The sequence below is a fragment of the Scatophagus argus genome, chromosome 15 (assembly GCF_020382885.2).
Source record: "Scatophagus argus isolate fScaArg1 chromosome 15, fScaArg1.pri, whole genome shotgun sequence".
Classification (NCBI taxonomy): Eukaryota; Metazoa; Chordata; class Actinopteri; family Scatophagidae; genus Scatophagus; species Scatophagus argus.
The window spans coordinates 8,455,821-8,476,070 of record NC_058507.1 but is presented as its reverse complement, the minus strand read 5'-3'; the positions used below and the strand labels follow the sequence as shown (position 1 = coordinate 8,476,070).

The window sequence follows — 20,250 nt, the reverse complement described above, 5'->3', positions numbered from 1 at the left end:
TTCAAAAAATATGATACGTTTTCTAAAAAAATATTTCAAATACCAGTAATTGGTGTAATGTTTCGCCGTTTTTCTGCTTTGCCTTGCTTTGGTTTGTTTGCAGCTAATATTAGCCCCTTACACAAGCTGGGAAACTAGTCGTACGCTAACATAGGCTAACGATTCAGGAGCAATGCGTGCAGAAGTGGCTGGTAACGTAATCGCTAAGTCTGAACGCCAAGTTAATGCAAAATGTAACGGGCGGCTAAAGCAACGACCACAATAACGTACTTAAAGTTCCTATCAGAGTCATTTCGTTGTGTTTGGTTGCGTTTTCAGTCTGCACACAAATCATGAATCTTGTCTTTAATAGGTGAATTTACAGCTGTACAAAATGGTATTTAACAGGATCTATAAAACAAACCCAACACAGTCACTTTTCATGAAACGTTAAAGCGCTGATTCACTGCATCCTTCACAATCTTTTCATTGCAGGTTAGCAGTGTTGCAGTTATTCTTCATTTCGATCCACTTATACAACAGAAAACACAACCAATTCATAGCTGTCAATCATCATGGCACGTCCCTTTGATAAATAAAATAATGACAATATATATATATATATATATATATATATATATATGTGCGTGAGAACATACACATACAAGAGACAGTCTGCATTAACAAATTATTAAAGTGCATAATTCCTCTTTTGAAAAAGTGATGCTTGATGACAGGGAACAAGGAAGTCGTGCTATGATTAATCTTAAACGGAGGATGATCACCTGCAGTATTCTCACTTTGGGATGAGTTACAACTCTGTAGGAGAAATGTGTGAATGATGGTCATGCACTTGTGGTTGAGGGCTTTTTGTATGGCACAGAAATCAATATAACATGCTTAAAAACAGCCTTGTTTGTTTGTTGCACTCTTTTGCAATGTGTTGAACCATAAGAAAAGGTAAACAATAAAAACCTGGGTTAAATCAGATTAATGTGTGCTTTCATACAGCGTCTGTGCACATCGCAAAATGTTGGTCTTCTAATTGTGTAAATTTGATCAATTCAATATTCTGAATGAAAGCTGCTAAATACTGTACATTGTTACATTGTACAATTTCTTTTAACCACCATTCAATTCACCATTGCAAATGGCAACGAGGCAGATCTTGGGAAAGGTTTTAGGACATTTTAGAAAATTCTGATGAACTTTAGTAATGCAGCAAATGCAGAATGAAAAAATAAAAAAGGAGTACACTATGTTATTAAAAATATCAAGGAATAACGTTTTATACTATTTGAGGACTTGCACAGATGTCTTGCAAAGAGGCAGAATTCAAGCAAAATACAGAGCACAGGGTAAAGTACACAGCCTCTTGCTATCGGTACAAGAGAGTCAGTGTGTTTGTTAGAGACACCATACATTCTTCAAATTTCTCTCACCTCATTTGATTGTAAAAGGGAAAACAATATAAACCGGATACATAATACAATGTGGAAAATTGTGATACATTTTGGGCAAATAGTTTTGTTTTGTTTTGGGTTGTTTTTTTACAGCAATGAAGTGCCAAGAATGCCTCCAGTAGTGCTGATGTGTTCACAACATAACACCAACACATGCACTTTCATTATGCAATCTTTTGACTTTATAAAAGAGAGTGGTGTATTCTGATGATATCAGTGGCCATTAGAAATTACTTGATCCTGTAGGTCCTCTTCTGATACGTAAATTCGGATATACCCCGTTTGCCTGTTAGGGCACATATATAATAGTCACATAGTTTCTTCAAATTCACGTAGTAAGCGTTCATAAGGACCACTGTACACTGCTCTTGCACATGTCCATCTTCATTTGTGTCACCTGCTCAAGGATGATGATGTGTTTCTGGTTATGGGGATGCTGACACTTATTCACATGGCTAGGTTATGTAACCTAAAGTGAGAGAGTAAAAAAAACAAAACAAAAACATTAATTTATCTGCAGTGCACACAGGAAAATTGTAATCACACACACACACACACACACACACACACACACACACACACAAACAGCATTTACTTTGTGGATGTGAGGAGGCATTTCGTCTTCTGAGCTCTCCTCTTGTAGAGGCTCATGGCGTCGTGGTGCTGCCTGACCCTCCTCTTCCCACCCTCCCATTGGCACACGGCCCAACCTCACTGCTTTACCCCCTGCAACAAAAGAGTCTTGAAAACAGAAAGACTGTGTAATTGACACTGATGTGTGTATGAGCCTGCCTAGTGACTGTGCTGTAAGCTGTTCTCATCAACAAGATAAGTACCTGAGCTAGGTCCACTATAGCGCCGCTGGGTGTTACTCTGTGATGAAGCCACCTCCTGGCCAAGGGCTGTACTGCTGGAGGCTGAAGTGGGAATGGCACTAGGACTGGGGACTGTGGTGGGGAAAGTGTGTGAGCGAGGGAAATTTCTCGAGAGAGGATTGGGTTCACTCCTCACTTCATCTGGGACACTGTCACTGCTTTCATCACTGTCCTGTCTGTGCCACGTGTGACGGGATAGCTCGCCACGGGACTGCTGCTTGTGTAGCTACACAACAAACATATGTGGGAGGAAAAATGAAATGAGGATCTGTGAAATATGCAGAATCAGAAGACAACTATTTAAATGCACTGTGCCTCAGTCTGTGACTCATACAGATACCCTCTGCTCTCTTCCCACACATGCTCACACACAGTTACCTCATGCATGTAAAGTGCATGGATGCTCATCTCAGTGGAGGCATACTCTGAAAGAACCAAGCTGGTGAGTTGACCCTCCCATGCACTGCTGCCTGAGCTCACAGTTCGGGCATCAGTCCTACAGAAAGGGAAAGCATAATGTAGAGAAAATGAGGACATGAAGGGGAGGTGATGTGGATAACAAGATGAGAAAAAGAAAGAAGAATACTGAATATAAATCAGAGTTTGAGCTAGGTTATCCATGATGAATCTCCTGAAAACGTAGTGTGCGAGGTTTCATTTTCCTCGGTCTGAAAATAATCGAGTAGATCCATGATTCAGAAGGAAAAATTTCCTACCCAGAGCCTGCCATTACTTTGCTCATGGCTGAAGTGTGGCCAGCAGCCCTGTGAGCTGCACTCAAACTGCCTCTCAGGTGAAAACTGCTGCTGACTGGGGAAAGGGATCGCAAGGCAGATGCCCCATCATTTATGCCAGCTGCTGCGTGATTGGTCAAAGACCCGTCCCTGCCGAAATGAACGGAGGCCAGCGTAGAGGGGCCTCCTAAGAGGTTTGCGATGAGGCTCCTCGGCTACAAGAGACAGAAGAGGCAAGAGACAAGAGGGTAAATCTGTTTTTCCCCTCTGAGGACGTTATGGAATTTAACTTGAGTGCGAATGTAAGTTTATCATTATACCTCAGACTCAGACAGTGAGAGTGGATGTGCGTCTGAAGGAGCCCCCGTGGCCTCTCTGTGAACTCGTTCCTTCAGCTGGCTGATAAAGTGCGTGGTCTCCTGAGGGGGCTGCCACTGGGGGTTGGTGATGGCAAAGTGCATCAGCGATAACTCTGTCTTCCCATCCTCTGCTTGTTGGTAGATAGATGCCTCTGTTTTCCCCTGTGACATCCACTACAGAGAGACATATTTCACTTTTGAAGGAATTTATCCAGTACACATAAAACGCTTTATATATAATTATTTACATGTTTTCCGGGGTGTCCTTATCTGTATGCGTGTATATGGCTGCACTTAATGTGGCAGTCACTCACCGCAGGGTGTCCATGCTGCCTGATGTCCATCTGGGCAAAGGAGCAAGTGTCTCCTACTCCAATCACCTCCACAGTGAAGTTCCTGAAGAAATCAATGATCTCCAGAGACTTCCTCCGCAGACAGAATATCAGGATTATTGGAGTCACCACTGGACTGAGCAGCTCCTCTAGAATAAACACCTGGAAGAAGTATATATATATTTTGCATCAACAATCAGAAGAAGTAACTAGTAACTAAAATTCTCAAATAAATGCAGTGGAGTAAAAAGTACAATAGTCGCCTCCAAAATGTAGTGGAGTGAAAGTAGCAGAACTTAGAAATACTCAAATAAAGTAAAAGTATCTCAAAATTGTACATAAATACGGCACTTGAGTTAATTGCACTGTGTTGTGGTTACTGTGCATTTCATCACTGGTTATTCTAAACTTTGACATAAAGATATTTATTTTCATTGCAAATGTTTATTGGTTCTAAGTATCAGTTTTCAGTCTCCTTGTTTATGAAGAAAGAAGCAGCATAGGTATAATTAATAATATGAATGATGGCTTGAATGCATTTATTACTGTCCATAAGCTAGTTTGCACACTAAAAAGGGCTTGGAATTGGTATATGTAAATGGAATATAGCAATCATGTTCCGTTTATAATCTACAGTGGAAAGGGTCCACATACTGTTTTAACAAGTTAAATCCCTTTCATTTATTCTGAATCTTGGTATTTATTCCCAGTTCAGTAGTAATACTTACTGCTTTGTACTGGAAGAGCTGGGAGAACTGGTCACGGGTCTCATATCTATGGGCATTGCCCTGCCAGTGGTCAGGCATGTAATGGATATGAGCCAGGATGACTCGCAGCAGCTGCTCAGGGCAAAACACCATGTTTTTATCAGGAATAAATGACCTGAAGAGAGAGGTGGAGGAAATGAACTCAGTCGTACAACTTAAGAGACTCAAAATCAAATGAACTTGCTTACAAGTCTGAAGTTTTCAAGACTGACGACATTAAGAAATATAAAAAAAATCTTTTCTTAGTGAGGATTTCTCAAAACAAATAACAAATGAAATCCCAGCTGTTCAGAATCTACCTTTGAAGTTTCTGATGGATTCTTGTGTGTCTTGGATGGCAGAAGGTACATGACAGAAATATGTAGATGCAACTACAATTTTTTCCTGACATTTAATTCATGCAAATGTTCTCAAATATTTAAATATTTCAATTTAGCGCTATTAATAGACTTCAAACAGGCGGGAGCTGCTTAAAGAAGGAAAACCTCTTACACTCATCAGTCATTCAGCAGAATAAGCCGCCGCATAGCATTAATGGGATTACAACTGTAGGTATCTTTAAAAGGGCAATAAAGAAATGGCTTATGATTAAAAGCTCTAAAGTTCAGTGTAGTTGTAGACCTGCATTTTATATTCATGGTTTACATTTGTATCTGATGTTTGACATTTCAGTCAAATGTCTGTATGTTCAATCATTTATGCACATGTGTATTTACATAGATAAGACTGGCAGACAGATTAACAGGGTGACACAAATCCCTACCTGCAGACTGTGATGCACACTCCGAGCAGAGTGATTGATGAAAGGACATGTTCCACTGCAAGAACATCCTCATCATAGATAGTCAGAGCAATGAGAACAGCTAGAAGGGACCCAGCAAAGAAGGCTACATTTTTGGCAACCACTGTGAGCAGTGGTGAGAGGAAACAGTTCATATACTTGGATGCAGCCTGAATAAAACAGGAACAAAGGAAGAGGAGGACAAAAAGGAAGACTCAGTCATTAGCTATACACTCAGGGGGCGAGAAGCGCTAGTGTAAGCATTAAGAGCATGATGTGCTGCCCTGCCATGTACAAAAAAGTTCACTACAGCGTTATAACATTTGGAGAGCACCAATTGTTGGGAGGAGATAAACTAGTGCACTGACTTTGTAGCCTTTGCTGAGGCGTGACATGAGCTCGTGGTCCAACTCATTGAAGTGACGCAGGTAACATCGACCATAAAGGGACCAGCACCTTGCTCCCAGAGAACCAGGCTCTCGCTTGATCACCTATGCACACACACAAACAATCAGACTATGTCAAACTATGTCTACAAAATTAAATGAGAAAGGAAATTGTATTTGTGCGTGCAGGTGAGCCACTTACCTCAGTGTAACTAAAGAAAGCATAGAGAATCTGCCACACCAGAATGACCGGACACAGCAGCAGATTGGCAATACCAATCCACAGAATGCGAGATGCCAGCCTGTCTGCCAGCTCAAGTCTGTTACCTCCTCTCTTGTATTCTGGTTTTAGACTCCACTCATTCTCAAACAGAGAGCCTACAGAGCAATTAAGACGATAAAGTAGGTCAAAAGATAACTCCTTTGTAATTCAAAACCTTGGCAAGTATTCAAATATGACGGTGTGTATGCACCACAGAAATGTAGACACATTGTTTGCACACACAGTACATAATGAACATCAAACATGAACACACCTGGCCCCCAAAAGAAGATGAGCTCAAAGTTGTACTTCAGACCTCGGGTGTAGAACACACTATCTCCAAGTACAGGAAGTCGAAATCGCACAGGAAGGAGTGACTTATTTACCATGGCAACCTAGAGTCCAGGAGGTATAGGAAGAAAGCTTTGATGATCTTATTATGTTTGCAAGCAGTTGTAACAGATAAGAATATCTGAGCAAACTAACAGTATACCATGTAGTTTTTAAACCGGAGGATGCGGTGGTAAATGTCAAGCTCTGTCAGTTCTTTTTTATGGATGCAGATCTGGTGCTCCTTTTGAATCTCCACTATTCTGGCTTGAACCTCCTGCCATGTTGCATAGGGGAGTTCTGACTGAAAAGGAAAAGCACAGAGAAGGTTATCATGCACAATGACTCCCTCTACGCAAATGCAATAAATGTGCTAACAAAACAACTCTTCAATACCACTCTAATAATTTCCTGACATGATTCTGTCTATCTCACCATGGTCATCTTGAGTGCGTTGATGTAGAAGGATCGGATCTCCCAATAGCAGCAGACGTTGTAGATGAATTTGATGAGGCGATGTAGCCAAAACACCCCAGATATTATAAGCACGAAGATCACAAATGCATTGTCTCGGATACTGCGGGAGAACATATTTACTTTCATAATTCAAAGATGTATGTATTCATCAACATCTTCAGACATGTTGACACATTTAATAGGTCTGCATAACAAATACTGAGTAGCTAACCAAGACAAATAACTCAAAACACATTTCAGCTTTATCAGTGACTAGAGGGACTTCTATTACTGTGGAAGAAAACACATGAAAAAGGCCATGGACATTGTGGATGGTATTGGAGGATGCACTGCCTTCTTCTACTATTTTTATAGAAAAACATTACACATCATATTTTTATATGATAGTAGGAGATGAACAAGTAAAGAATAAATATTCAAATAACACTTGGATGTAATAATTTATATTACATTCTAATGTAGAAAGCCATCTCAAATATTAAAGTGTTTATTGTTCTTACAAACACAGTTTTGAACAATCTTTACACCTATTTTCAGCAACACACACACACAATGTAATTACAGCTGTAGCTTCTTTGCAAAAAAAGCATCACTGACTAAGATAACTAAATGAATACCGCGTTACACTCACCGGGCACTGCAGACATCCACTGGGAGGAAGGCATCAGGCAAGGTTACTTTAGAAGAATCAGTGTGATTTACAAACTTGTTGGCAAAGAGTATGTCGTAGTCCACACAGTTAGCCAGGAACACCGTGAAGCCAACCACAAACAGCAACTGACTGCAATAGCAAAAGAAAGACGGAGGCAGGAGAGGAAGGAAAAGGCTGTAAGAAAACATAATTATCAGGCACATCACGCACTGTGCTGCAAATTAACCTCTTACAGAGAGACACGAGATTCCTTCAAAAATATTATTTCTGGTAGATATGATACATACACCAGCTCGAAGATCTCTCCAAGCAGCATACAGGTAAATCCATTCTTCTGGTGCAGATTATAAACGTAATGGATGTTAAGGAACACTGTAGATGTATCTTAGCAATCCCATTTGTGTCAAAGCACAATTTGTTTTCCAGGGACACTCAAAACACATTGGGAATGCATGCTAAAACTGTGTAAAAGGATATTCTCTGGAAAAACAGGTCCAGGTTTTCTATGTGGTGCCACTGGGCTGAAAAAGATTTATTACAAATCAATATTTGCATTGTTACAGTAAGTATTACCATCAGTGTAAAAGAGGCAGATGTGTGGCTCTGTGTGTGATCATTTTAGGATTTGTTTGTGGATGCATGTCATACATTTGGCTCCTTCAGGCACATGCATCAGCAGGTTCTCCTCTCCAGGGGGAGAGTCACTGTAGGACGCCTCCAGGCGCTGGTACTCTGTGTCAAAGTGTGCCATAGTGACATCAGCTCCAGTCTCACCAAGTAGCCAAGCCCACCGCTACAGACTGGAGCACAGAGGACGGCAGGGAGAGGAGGGAAAATCAAGAAGAATGTAGTCGTTCAAACGGGTGATGAAACATGACTAGTAGGAGAAGGGGACAAAGGAGTGATATAAGAAGAAAATGAGAAACGTTTGCACATCATATTTTAGTTAATCATCAACTCATCATGACATGTACAAACCCTATATACTGGAGAACGCGTTGTACAGTCTACAGTCACAACTGAGGCCTTAACATCAACATTAGCTCTGATTCGGATCCCTCTGAGGGGAGGTAAGAGGTCAGGATGAGCAACAGACCAGCAACCCTGTAGCTGAATTCTTGCTGACAAAGTGGTTCAAAACTAGACAGATTCCCTGCTTAAAGGGCAGTCTCTTTATCAAATATGCAGCCCTGGACTAATGAACTACCTTCACATGTGACTACATTATAGGAGAGTACAGACACAGAAAATTTGCCCAAAAAGGTGTGGCAAATTTGTGTCTGTTACTGATGGAAATATTCAGCTAAAATATTCACACAAGCCACCCAAATCAGGAGCCATACTTTGACTATGCAGTTTATGCTGGGAAGTGTTGGCTCAGATCCTTCAAAACAGAAATGTTGAAATTAAACTGTCTCAGACAGGGTTATGTCCGCTACGGACATATGCTTACCTCCATTGTAGTACAGTACGTCCTATCCAGCTCTGGTGCTTGCTCAACATTCCCAGCTGTAAAGAGAAAGAGGCATTACCCTTAAACTAAAGCTGTCCTCTTCAGACTAACACAGGACTACACCGGGCTGTAGGACAGGGCTAAATGCCTTATCTGTATTCCGTACTGTGAAGCTAAACTCACACAATAAAACAGAAATAGCCAACTGCTCGTGAGTAACTCTGAAAGTGGTAATTAGCAGCAACATTAATGTACGAAGCCCAACACAGTAGCTGCTTCAGGTGTTGTTGTTGTTGCTGCCGTGGTTTGACAGCACAGGCCTGCCTCCCTCACAGAAATATGTCACCCCTCAAATCCGCATGTAGTCCTTACCGTCGGGTTCTTCTGCCTCCGCTGTGCCGGTTTAAATAAGTGAATCCAGGGGGGGGATTTTATGTGATGACCGTCTTGTTTTCCTTTTATTTTGGTTCCATCGACGCCAGTTTCATTTTCGACACATCTAACAGTGTGGCGTCCGTCACGGCTGATTGGCAGGAATGTTATCCAATCAGAAAAAGAGTTCCCTAACTGTAAACATAGCGGCCAATTAGATGTGGCCAGAGGCGGGTTCTAAGAACGTGTTGCGCGTGTAAGGGAAGGCAGCGACACGCCCTGCGTAAGCCTCCATGACGGTCTCCCCGTTGACTTTGGTTTGTCATAACAAATGGATGTTTACTGCCACCGCCTGGTCGTTGTTAGTATCACTGCAGTCCTGCCAGAGGAACTGTCATACTGCAAGGGGACTCTTGGTGATGCTGCTGTACGTAGATTCTACATGTACATTAAAAATAATATTCTAATAAAATGTGCGAAAACTTGCATAGCTTTTAATTTTATTTTTTGTCATTAAGTTGTTTTATGTCGCAGTATAAAATGGAACATGAATCATTAGAGTAGTACTTTTGTCCAACTGTGAGGATCATAAAAAAATATTCAAATATTATTCTCAATATTATGCTACCACAAGAAAGCTTGCTCAAATCTCGTACAGAAGTAACAATGTCCGTCAATACATGCATGCAGAGTAAAAGAAATTATTAATTATTTTTAGAATAAACCCAAAAAAATTCCTGAAAAGAAGAGTTTCTTTTTGGTAGGCTGCAAATTATAGGGAAAAGAGAGAGAGATTATTTCTGGTAGCTGAAAATGCAAACGTGCATTTTGTCTAAAGGCACACAAGCATGCATGTAAATCAGCAATCAATGGACAATAAAGTGTTCAGTAATAAATAAATAAAATATTGATTGTTTAAGCGGTTATTTTAAGATGATCCCTTTGTTTCCTATTAATAGTGTTACATGAGATAGCTTGCGGGGAAATCATAGACAAATTTACTGAAACAGGTCAAAAATGATCATTTTGAAACAAAACCCTGTCCTCAACCATAACACCCCACTTGTCCCTTGATAAAAACAGATGATTTCACATATGATCGGATCATCATCAGTGGGGCCTCTCTGAACTGCTGTGTTGGAGATTATTACTGTTACTGTAGAGCATTAGGAGATGTAATTAAAATTAACATTCCTGCTCAGATAATGTGTGAGGTCTTTACCCATTTACAAGCTTGATTTTTCATTTCGGAATATGAGTTGAAATATAGATATTGTTTTTACAGACAAACAGTGAGATTCATACTGTACAGCTAACAATCCAAAATATTATTGATCCAGTAATCAGCTCCCCACTTGGGTTTTTATTCGTATGTGCATTATTAACAAGGTTCAGGAGCTGACTCCATACTGGCAAGACAGTCCTTTGGAAAGCCAAGCTCACGCTCTGTCGCTGAATATTCATGTGATTGTTAAGCCTCTGGAGTGACAGCTGGGCTTTTGTTCACTGTGTCACTGCATTAGTTACAATGTTAACACCAATCACTGTGTGTGTGTGTGTGTGTGTGTGTGTGTGTGTACCCTCGTGTATTGAATTCACTAATGACGATTTCATTAACCAGTCTCCCCAGACAGAAGTGAATTAATAATGGTGAGTTATGTTTCACACACAGATAGTCAAACCACACAGTCATCACTGTTTGCAAACTGACTGACTTGTCACATTAAATCTTTCTGTTGTATACTTTCTCGCTCGTACCATCTCAATTTATCCCTATGATGCAACCATTTTTGACAGTGTGTCTGTTTCTCTCTCTATCTGTGTGTGTATATGCTTATTCTTGTAGTTGTGGGGACAAAAATCCATTTAAACAGTCACATCTTGAGGACCCACTTTACTTGTTGGGACAAAATAAAAGTCCCCACAACATAAATCACTAAATAACAGGGTGAATGAAGACTTTAGACTGAGGTTAGGCTCAGGTTAAGCTAAGAGTTAGGATTCAGCAAGTAATGTTTTTTTGTTAGGGTTAGGTGGTGGTTAACCCTCCAGGAAATGAACGTAATGTATGTAATGTCCCCAAAGGGATGGAAACACGACTCTCTCTCTCTCTCTCTCTCTCTCTCTCTGTGTGTGTGTGTGTGTAAAAAAGGGCAGGGGTGTCTTGAGGCAGGGGGGAGGCTGTGTAATCCAGTTAATATAGTGATCTGGGTAATTTAATCTGCCCTGATTAGGATTAGACTTCATTCAGTTTAAGCCATCAGAAAAAGTCTGTCACAGCGAAGCCCCCTAGCTGATAAACACCATACAGCAGCTGAAAAACAGTAAAAGAAATATAAAAGTAAAATACTGTAGGCTTATAAGTTTCTCACCATAAACCAACATCTCTAAGAAACATTGTTGAATCTCCAGCTAGATCAGATTTAAACTGCTTGATTTAATTTTATATCACTTAATTTACAAAATCTGTTCAGGAAAACTTCAGGCTAAAATTGTAGAGGTTATTGATAATCTAAAAATGAAGGGAAGCTAAAGTCAGGCTACAGCTCATCTGTCTTTTTCTTACCTACTCTGCACTTGCAGTACATGATAATTCTGGATTACTATATGTGTGTGTATATGTGTTCATAGGCCTGTTCTGCTGGAGGCTATAGCTGACTGATTAAATTACCCCACTGTCTGTCGGGAATTAGGGGGTTGCATTGACAGCTAATTTGGTCCAAAGACGTGCTGTCATGCTGCCATACAACCCATGGGTGGTGCTGGGGTAGCAGGGGTGGGGGGCTGGGTGTAGCAGGTGGAGGTGGTGGGGGGTGCCGAGAAAGGGGGCAGGGAAAAGGGGAATCAGGATGAAGTCATTTCTCTAGAGTATCTTAATTAGATCAAGCTCCATCCTGTGCACACACCCATGTAAAACCCAACACAGAAACGTATAAACACACACACACGCACACACACACACATACACAAAGTGCAATATAAGATTCCTTGAACCTCAATTCAAATGACTGTCTTCCGCTCCCTGCTGGTACCCCTGGGGCAGTTTTCCAATATCCCTAATTGTCTCGCTTCCTTTATCGCAAATTTACCAGTACTGTGAATCCTGATTCAGTTTCTGTCTAATTTATACTGACTTACAGTTACAGGACCATAGCCAGGACTTAAAGAATACTGATATTGCTGAGTCCATGTCTCCCCCAGCTCAAATATTTTAAAATCATTTTTATTTCTCCTTATTTATTCAACTCATTTAGTCAACTGATATCCTGCAATTTGTATTTCCCACTACGAAGGTCTAAATGCTGTCTTCTCAAAAAGTGCCAGGAGAATAAAATAAATAAATACATTATTTTGCAAAACTTTAATTTAATGGTTTTCATTCCCCAGACCAAAGTATTGGATATCAACATCCAATGTGCCAACAAGAAGGTTTTCTGTTTTTTGCAATGCATATATTTTTTTTGTACCAAATGACATAAAGACATGCACGCGCGCACACACACACACACACACACACACACACAGTCTGATATCAATTTCCTGTCCATGTTTGATTTAAGTGGAGATGTATGACTATTGTGTTTCTGTGATTGTGTGTGTGTTATGTGCATAAAGGAGATAGAAGGCAAAGCAAATGCTGATCTCAGTCTACACTTTGCCATGCTGAGGATGATAAAGGAATCTAAATCACTCTGTGGTTCATCTGGTATATAACACAGAAAGATACTGTCATCACACCAAAGTCAAATAAAAAACTCTTCTCAAGATATGTTAGATTAAGAGAATAAATCTGCGGAGGAGAAAAGGAAAGGTCAAACATTCATTCTTAATTTGCTGATATATCACTGTTGGCCGATACGTTTTTTAAAATAGTCCATGCCTGTCTGCGAGGAAGAGAAATAACACACTCCCCAGTCTGCTGATTAATTATAACTATAGTAATTATAACTTGAACACCTACATTTTATTCTATATAAAAAAGAGGCTTTGTCAGTTAGTCTCTTCCAAAATGACCTTCTTTAGTCTTTAGCCTTTATTCTCAGAAATGTGATTTCATTTTATAGCTGGAGCCATAAGCTGTGTGTCTCTGTGTGTGTGTTGTTGCATGAGTCATGCAGATCGAGTGACATCATATATGTCTCTCTCCCTCTGAGTGGATGTTTGTGTGTGTGTGGGGAGGTGTGCAGCAGACATGAATGCATGAATCATTGTATATTGAGTATACTCGTCCCCAGGGGTGAACTCTGACACCAGACTGCACAGACTGTCCCTGGTGTCCCACTGTTATAGTTGATGGAGCAATGGTATCAACTAAAATCACAAGGAGTGCTGAATATGTTCTTCCAGTAAAGGGTGACTCCTCTCCCTAAATACACTATAAAGACAAAGTATTGAGACATGTGGGCTTTAATGACATTCTAAACCCATAGACAACTTTGTCGCTATAACAGCTTCCACTCTTCTGGGAAAGCTTTCCACACGATTGTGGAGAGTTTCTGTGGGAATCTTTGCCCATTCATGCAGTAGAGCATTTGTGAGTTCAGGCATTTATGTTGGACAAAAAGGCCTGGATGCAATCTCTGTTCCAGTTCATCCCAAAGGTGTTGGATGGGGTTGAAGTCAGGACTCTGTGTGGGCCAGTCAGGTTCTTCCACACCAAACTCATTGAACCACGTCTTTATGGAGCTTTGCTTTGTGCACTGGGGAACAGTCATGCTGGAATAGGAGAGGACCCAAACTGTTGCCACAAAGTTGGAAGCACAGGAAATGTAGCATTGTCCAAAATGTCTTGGTATGCTGAAGCATGAAGATTTCCCTTCACTAGAAGAAAGGGGCCGAGCCCAACCCCTGAGAAGCAGCTCCATAAAGAGGTGTCAGGAGACTTTGTCTACATAGTGCAGTTTGACATTTTGTGAATTCTGCTTGTTAGCTTTCATGTCGAGAGTTAGATTAGGAGATTTATGACCACTCTCTTGTCTCTATGGTAAATGCAAAGTCTACCAACAGCAGCTAGGTTAGCTTGGCTTAGCACAGAGTGACTCCGTTCCAGCCACATAGCTGGATTTTGTTCCCTGTTTCCTCCTGTTCCCAGTCTTTATGCAAGGCTAAGCTAGTCAGCTGCTAACTCAGTGGTTGGACTATAGGAGACTCTCTGACGAAGATGATTAGAAAGCAAAAGAAAACAAAGTCATTTAATTTGCCTTTATGTCTGAAAAGGTGTTTCATGTCTTGTTTTAACTGAGTATCTGAGTGACTAATGTTGAAACCTTACTAATGTGGACAGGAGGGTTTGCCCTGGCACAAGTTTAATATCGAGTAATACAAAGCAAATTAAATTAAAGAGACTAAGTAGCCTCATATTTCCAATATTGCATTTTCTCGAGAGTGCGTGTTTGTTTAGCCATGCTTGTGTGTTATTGCAAACCACATAATCCACAATTTAGACTGATGAAAACAAGGTCTTAATAAAGCCGCTGCAGTTACTATAATGCCATTCAAGTCTTGTACTGCTAGAGGAGCTTGTGTGTTGCAGATTACAGAATGCAGGACTGCCGAAATATTTTAACATGAGAATGAATGAAGAAGAATATTACACATTGAATATTTGATCAGTTTAAATATATATCAAGGGGACACCATTTCATGTATCTTAAATTGCATTTTACAAAGTTTTTAACACATTTCAGTCCAAAAATTGCATTTAATTGCACCCAACAGTGCACCTCTGTCTCTCTGTTGCCATTTTAAAAGTCAAAAGAGAGAGCTTTTTGACGGCCAAATTTAGGCTCCAGGCGTCGTTTTGGATTGTCCTATTTTACCAGTAAAATCAGCACAAAGCAAAGTTGACGATCAATCGGGGCATTTTTCTGCTTCTCTTTGACTCAGTGTGTCCTTTCAGAGCGCCATAAACAGATGTGCCTGCAGTGAAAGAGCTGGGTCACAGGAGAGGGGCGACTGAGCGAGAAAGTGGTTAATAAATGAAGAGAGATTTATGGATGCTCCGGTCGTAAAACTGATTGTCTGTGACATTGTGACTGATGCCTGTACCAGCACATGCAACATATGACATGTGCACACATACATACACACACTCGCACGCTGACACGTCTTAAATTACGTGATCGTGGTTAGTTATATTTTAGCGTTATCAGTGTGTTTCCATAAATGTGTGCACGTACAGAAGACTCAGCAGCATGGATGGGTGGTCTCGGCTCTGAGCTCTTCAGTAATCTGTCTGCATTTTCACTCAGAGAACCAGAGGGCCTATTGACGATCTGTCCACAACACACACTTCTCTGTGATTTACACACACACACACACATATTCAGAGTAACAGTAAGAAGAGAAGGAGACATCAAGGAGAAAGAGAAAGAGAGACAGAGGTCTGTGGTCAGATGAGTAAGCAGAGTTCTGCTCCTCCTGACTCACAGGGAACAAAATCTATCCCACAATTCACCACTGAGGGTCACTCAGCCCTGGTGTTGTCATGGTAAAGAGAATTTAATATTTCAGTGTGTGTTCCAGTGCATGCATGTGTTCTGTATACATATTGGATTGATGGCTTTCAGCCATGTAATCACAGACAGCACACACTCTGCCTTCCCACCCCAGGGTTTCTGTGCAAATTTGTGTCTGTTGCATTTGCTCTATTGATTTCTTTGCATATCAAAAATCTTTTCAGAACATTTGTTTTGTCCATCCTCGACTAGCTGCTGCAAAAGGTTTGATGGAGACAATGTAAACTGTAATAGAAATTTTTGCACAAACTTTACTTTATAAAATCATTAAAGTAAGCATTTGTGGTACTTTTACTTGACACCAGGCTGCAACTAACAAAATTTGCATTAATTATTATTTTTTGATTCACTGATTAATCCTTTAGTTTACAAAACATGAGAACATTGCAAAAACATCTGTAACAGATTCAGACTTCAAATATCTTGTTAATCTTCAGATATCTTGTTTTGTCATTTCAGTTCTACATTCTCCATAAATTGTCCTTGTCCATCTTTAATTTTAATACAAATAATTAAAATATTTTCAAACGGTGCTAACTTACATTTGACTTTGGATTGTAGGGCATTTTGGATTTTGTGTGTTTATATAATTTCAATTCAAAATGTTCCAATGTTGGCAGAACATGAATCTCCAATTGTCTCTCTCAAACTGGAAAATGATGTCAGTGTCCTTCAGAGCTTCATGAAATTTTCAAAGAAGCACTTCTGAGAAAACAATAGAGGTAATTTAAGAGTCCATTATGATTTGTGAGCGCTGCTGCAGGCCATCTAATCAACCTGACAGAGCTGTAACCTCTGTTAGTCCTGTGTCAACAAACTGGTACCTGAATTCATCAATACAATATAACATCTGTTTTTAGTGTATGTTACTGAATTGGATTATTGTAGACATGGCAATATTTACAGTGATTTGTATCATTTCACAAAATATATGAAAACTGTCTTATGAGGCTTGGTCTTTATAGATTTTATTTTAAAAGTGTCATATAATTTCTAACATGCTTGTTGTTGTTGTTGTTGTTTGTGTATATTTAACCAAGAAGTGTTGTATGGCCTAAATTAAAAGTTTGTTTATTGTGTCACAGTGACAGTGCTGAAAATTGGGTGTTTGTTTCATGGTTTTAATCTAATTGTTGTATAAGCAAAAGCATATCAGCATCACATTATCCAACAGTGGTGTTATTAGGCAGCTCAAAATTTGATGTTCTGATTATGGAGCGTCGTACTGGTTGATATTTGCACACCACTCCTCCACTGTAAGTCCAGACAATCTTTCCTACTGTTTAGAGAGAGACTGTGTGATGAAATGTTCATGGGCTGTGCTGCTGGAGTCTCAGGTTCACCACACAAGTTCTCTCTCCCCTTCAGGCCACTTCATATTAAAGATTATAAAGATCAGGTCTCATCTCCTGAGTGTTTATGTATGTGCATGTGTGTGTGTGTGTACCCATACACACACATACTTCTAATAAAATGGGGGGCCCTGTTATTAGGGCTGTAGCTTTTGATCTGTCCCCCCGTTGAAGATGGAGGGCACAGCTAAATAATACTTCTGTGCATACAAGAGGCCCCCCTCTGTACCTCCAGGGCTCCACAGGGAACAAGCTGAGCTTCACAATACTTTACCCCAGAGAGGCCTCAGCCCGCTGGGCTCCTGATGGCTGCACCTGGCCCCCACAGCGTGGTCTTCTGAAGTGGAGAATAACACCATGCACGATCCACATCACATAAACCAGCTGTCCATTTCCACCTAATTCATACAAACGGGTGTCTTTGGGGACATTGTGATTTTGGGGTGTTATTCCCCCCTTTGGTCTGGTTCTGTGTGCATGTGGGTTGTGAGATATCATTTTTCACCCTCTGACTAATGCTGTAACCAATCCTCATCGTCGTCATACAGAAATATTAACTCTCCTCCTCTCGCTCTCTCACTCTTTGTCTCACTTCTGGTACACCTTGCAGTGAATTCTGCTGACAGCTCTTGCCTCGAGGCTAATTTAGACATTTTCTTACAATAATGCAAGACTTCAGTTGTAAATGTTGATAATTTGTTAGTAAATGAAGCTTGATTCAGAGGCTTTGCAGCTCTTTCTCAAACAATCAACTTCAGGAGTGTGGTGAATTTAAGGTCTAAAAAGACAAATTGGATACCAACAAATGGCACAAAGGGCTACAAAAAGAAATCCTTTAGTGACAACTTATTGGAAAGTGGTACCCTAAATGCTTGTGAGGTGAAGCATATACACTGTTGCAGCTTTGAAGTTTTGATTCTGGATAAGTGGGGCAGCATGAAACCAGAAAACTTGAATCCATCCAGGCAAAAGCATTTCTGTTTTTTTTTCTGAATTTTTGCCAAGAGAGAGATATATGGCTATCGTATTTCTTATTTATCTTGTTTTTGTCATTCTTTTGCATAAATTATCTTGCCCTTCCTTTTTGCCAGGGATCACTGGTGTATGAAATCCATCATGCTGGTGTTGCTGTTGGACAGCCTGGTTCGTTTCAGGATCAACACTTGGAACCTAATTGGTTCCAAGTGGGACGGAGACTCTTTCATCCAGTCACCCACCAAAGGAACTTGTTTTTCCTCACTGTGATGGTCTAGACAAAATCGGGTCCGGTGTGTGAGAGAGAGAACTGAATGTGTTTGCCTGGTATTGGAGGAGGCTGTGTCTGCACCGCCCCGTCAGTGCGTGTTGTGGGGATCGTCAAGCTCATGCTGCGCCCGGAGTGGTCCTCTCTCAAACCCACGCATAGTGAATGTACACACATACATTGGGACACTGAAACGAGGCAGGCCTGGAAGATCGGGGCGTTTCAATTAGCGCTCCTCTGACGGATCCCTGGCGTGGACATTTTTAATTTTTCATCACAGCCTGGTTGGATTTTCCTCATGTGGCTTTTTTTGCGCATAGCGCCCGGACGCTGCTGAGGTGTGTTGAAGCGATTGAGCCATTTCGGAAATGAAGATTAAGGCTCGGTGAATGGGAAACACCACAGCAGAGACACCGCTACCTTTCCTCCATCCTGACAAACAGACTCACCCTTCCATTGGCGAGATTTGCGCTCCCGAGACCGGAGCCGGTATCGGCGCTCTGCGGGGCCGGGCGCGCGTCGTCTGGGAGGTGTAGGGAGGATGGAGGCGTTTTTTGCAGAGGTAAGCCATGGAGAATGTGTGTCACTGTTATCCAGCGAAACATTAATGATATTTTAAGAAATGAATCCGTCACAGAGGCAACGTTTGCACTGATACATGGTCGAAAATGCTTTTACAGGTTTTCTTTAACGTAGGGTTTGGTTACGGCAGGTGTTGCTTTGCTTCTGTCGACTGGAACCATTCCTCCCCATTCCCAAGCAAACCCACCTGGCATAGGCCTGTGCCTTAACTGCCAGCTTTAATCGATTAAAAATAAACTAAACAGCCCGTTTATTTTATTATCACTGCAGAGCAGCAGAATCTGGCTGCCGGCTCGGTGAATTAATTCAGAGCAGAGCTGCAGATAAATTGGCCAAACGAGAGCTGACACGGGCTTTTGCATCCATAAAGCTGGCTCTCGGATTAAAGGCAATCTGTTAACGGAGAGGAGACCGTGTTGGCCTGCAGCAACAGCCCTCCCACACCACGCTGCTGTTAAGAGACCCCCTTTTTTTAGAGGTTTTAGTGCACCGTGAATGGGATGGATCCATGGGTGGGTATGGGTCGGGACAGAGCTGCGGGAATTGAGGAGAGGGTGAAGGAGGAGAAGGAAGAGGAGGGGGAGGAGGAAACGATGAGGGATATTTGTGTGTGTGTGTGTGTGTGTGTGTGTGAGAGAGAGAGAGAGAGAGAGATAGGTGGGAGACAAATGCTAACAACTAGCATCTAATTGAATATTAGGTAAATCAGTGATTATTAATTCAGCCCACTGCTCATTCCTTCACTGCCTGCAGGTTAAAAACTCATGGGCTTTCACCTCCAGCATCCTTGGATTTATTTGATAACCCGTCATGCTTGTAAACCCAAGACTGATTCTGTTTGTCCTTTCAGATCCAGAGTGGTGTCTGAGCTCCTCCATCACTTTACCTCTCATAGTTCTATATTTCCACTCATTCTTCCTTCCATTTAGGGGTCCTTACTTTGGACTGCTTCTCCCCTTCAGGAGATACACGCCTCTTGCCTATTCACCCCCTCCCTTCATTTTGTTTGTGTTTTGGTCCACACATGTCATTCAGTTGCACATGCAAATTCACATCCACACAATCTCATGAAACGTTTTGTCCACTGACTTTGATACTTACAGCTACTTATCCTCCCCCCTCTGAAGTTAATCTGATAAGGGTTTAAATGCTTCTCGCATTGGCAGTGATGTCATGCCATTTATTATGTGTGTGTTATGTGTGTTGGTATAGATGCCAGTGTCCGGATCATGGTGAGCACTAGTGTCCACGGGAACCCAGGTGTGATTCATTCAATCCTGGCAACAATAAATTATTGCATTACATAATCATGGCAAACCTTAGGATGATCAAC

The 20,250-nt window shown here is 41.1% G+C and overlaps 2 protein-coding genes across 4 annotated transcripts in view; one reads left to right on the top strand and one right to left on the bottom strand.

Moving 5' to 3' along the window:
- Positions 1 to 330: 330 nt before the first annotated feature.
- atg9a (ATG9 autophagy related 9 homolog A (S. cerevisiae)) lies at positions 331 to 9,396 on the bottom strand. 3 transcript variants are annotated; one of them, XM_046413398.1, is made up of 20 exons: positions 9,223 to 9,396; positions 8,851 to 8,906; positions 8,046 to 8,274; positions 7,875 to 7,918; positions 7,685 to 7,749; positions 7,377 to 7,526; positions 6,704 to 6,845; positions 6,432 to 6,572; positions 6,213 to 6,333; positions 5,879 to 6,054; positions 5,659 to 5,781; positions 5,273 to 5,460; positions 4,471 to 4,624; positions 3,725 to 3,904; positions 3,372 to 3,584; positions 3,034 to 3,266; positions 2,696 to 2,813; positions 2,279 to 2,543; positions 2,038 to 2,183; positions 331 to 1,911 (listed from the first exon to the last, which is right to left on the bottom strand). In XM_046413398.1, exons 3-20 carry the CDS (start codon positions 8,146 to 8,148, stop codon positions 1,903 to 1,905), a joined length of 2,571 nt encoding a protein of 856 aa, XP_046269354.1. In that variant the 5' UTR covers positions 8,149 to 8,274; positions 8,851 to 8,906; positions 9,223 to 9,396; the 3' UTR covers positions 331 to 1,902. The 3 variants fall into 3 exon arrangements, with proteins under 3 accessions (XP_046269354.1, XP_046269353.1, XP_046269355.1); XM_046413397.1 differs by having other exon boundaries at positions 8,046 to 8,197; XM_046413399.1 differs by having other exon boundaries at positions 2,038 to 2,168; positions 8,046 to 8,197.
- An 8,981-nt stretch (positions 9,397 to 18,377) lies between these two features.
- The window catches only part of myo10l1 (myosin X, like 1), a 44,980-nt gene continuing 43,107 nt past the window's right edge, over positions 18,378 to 20,250 (top strand). The window contains exon 1 of the mRNA XM_046413785.1: positions 18,378 to 18,897. Coding sequence (XP_046269741.1) covers positions 18,877 to 18,897 — 21 coding nt within the window. The 5' untranslated portion in view covers positions 18,378 to 18,876. The remainder of the gene's footprint in view (positions 18,898 to 20,250) is intronic.

Excerpts from the sequence above, each read along its gene's own strand:
- atg9a (XM_046413398.1), bottom strand. The coding sequence starts at position 8,148 with ATGGCACACTTTGACACAGAGTACCAGCGCCTGGAGGCGTCCTACAGT. Across the intron at positions 6,573-6,703 it reads ACGCACTCAAGATGACCATG|TCAGAACTCCCCTATGCAAC; the intron begins GTGAGATAGACA and ends TTTCCTTTTCAG. Across the intron at positions 4,625-5,272 it reads GTGTGCATCACAGTCTGCAG|GTCATTTATTCCTGATAAAA; the intron begins GTAGGGATTTGT and ends CTCTCTCTTCAG.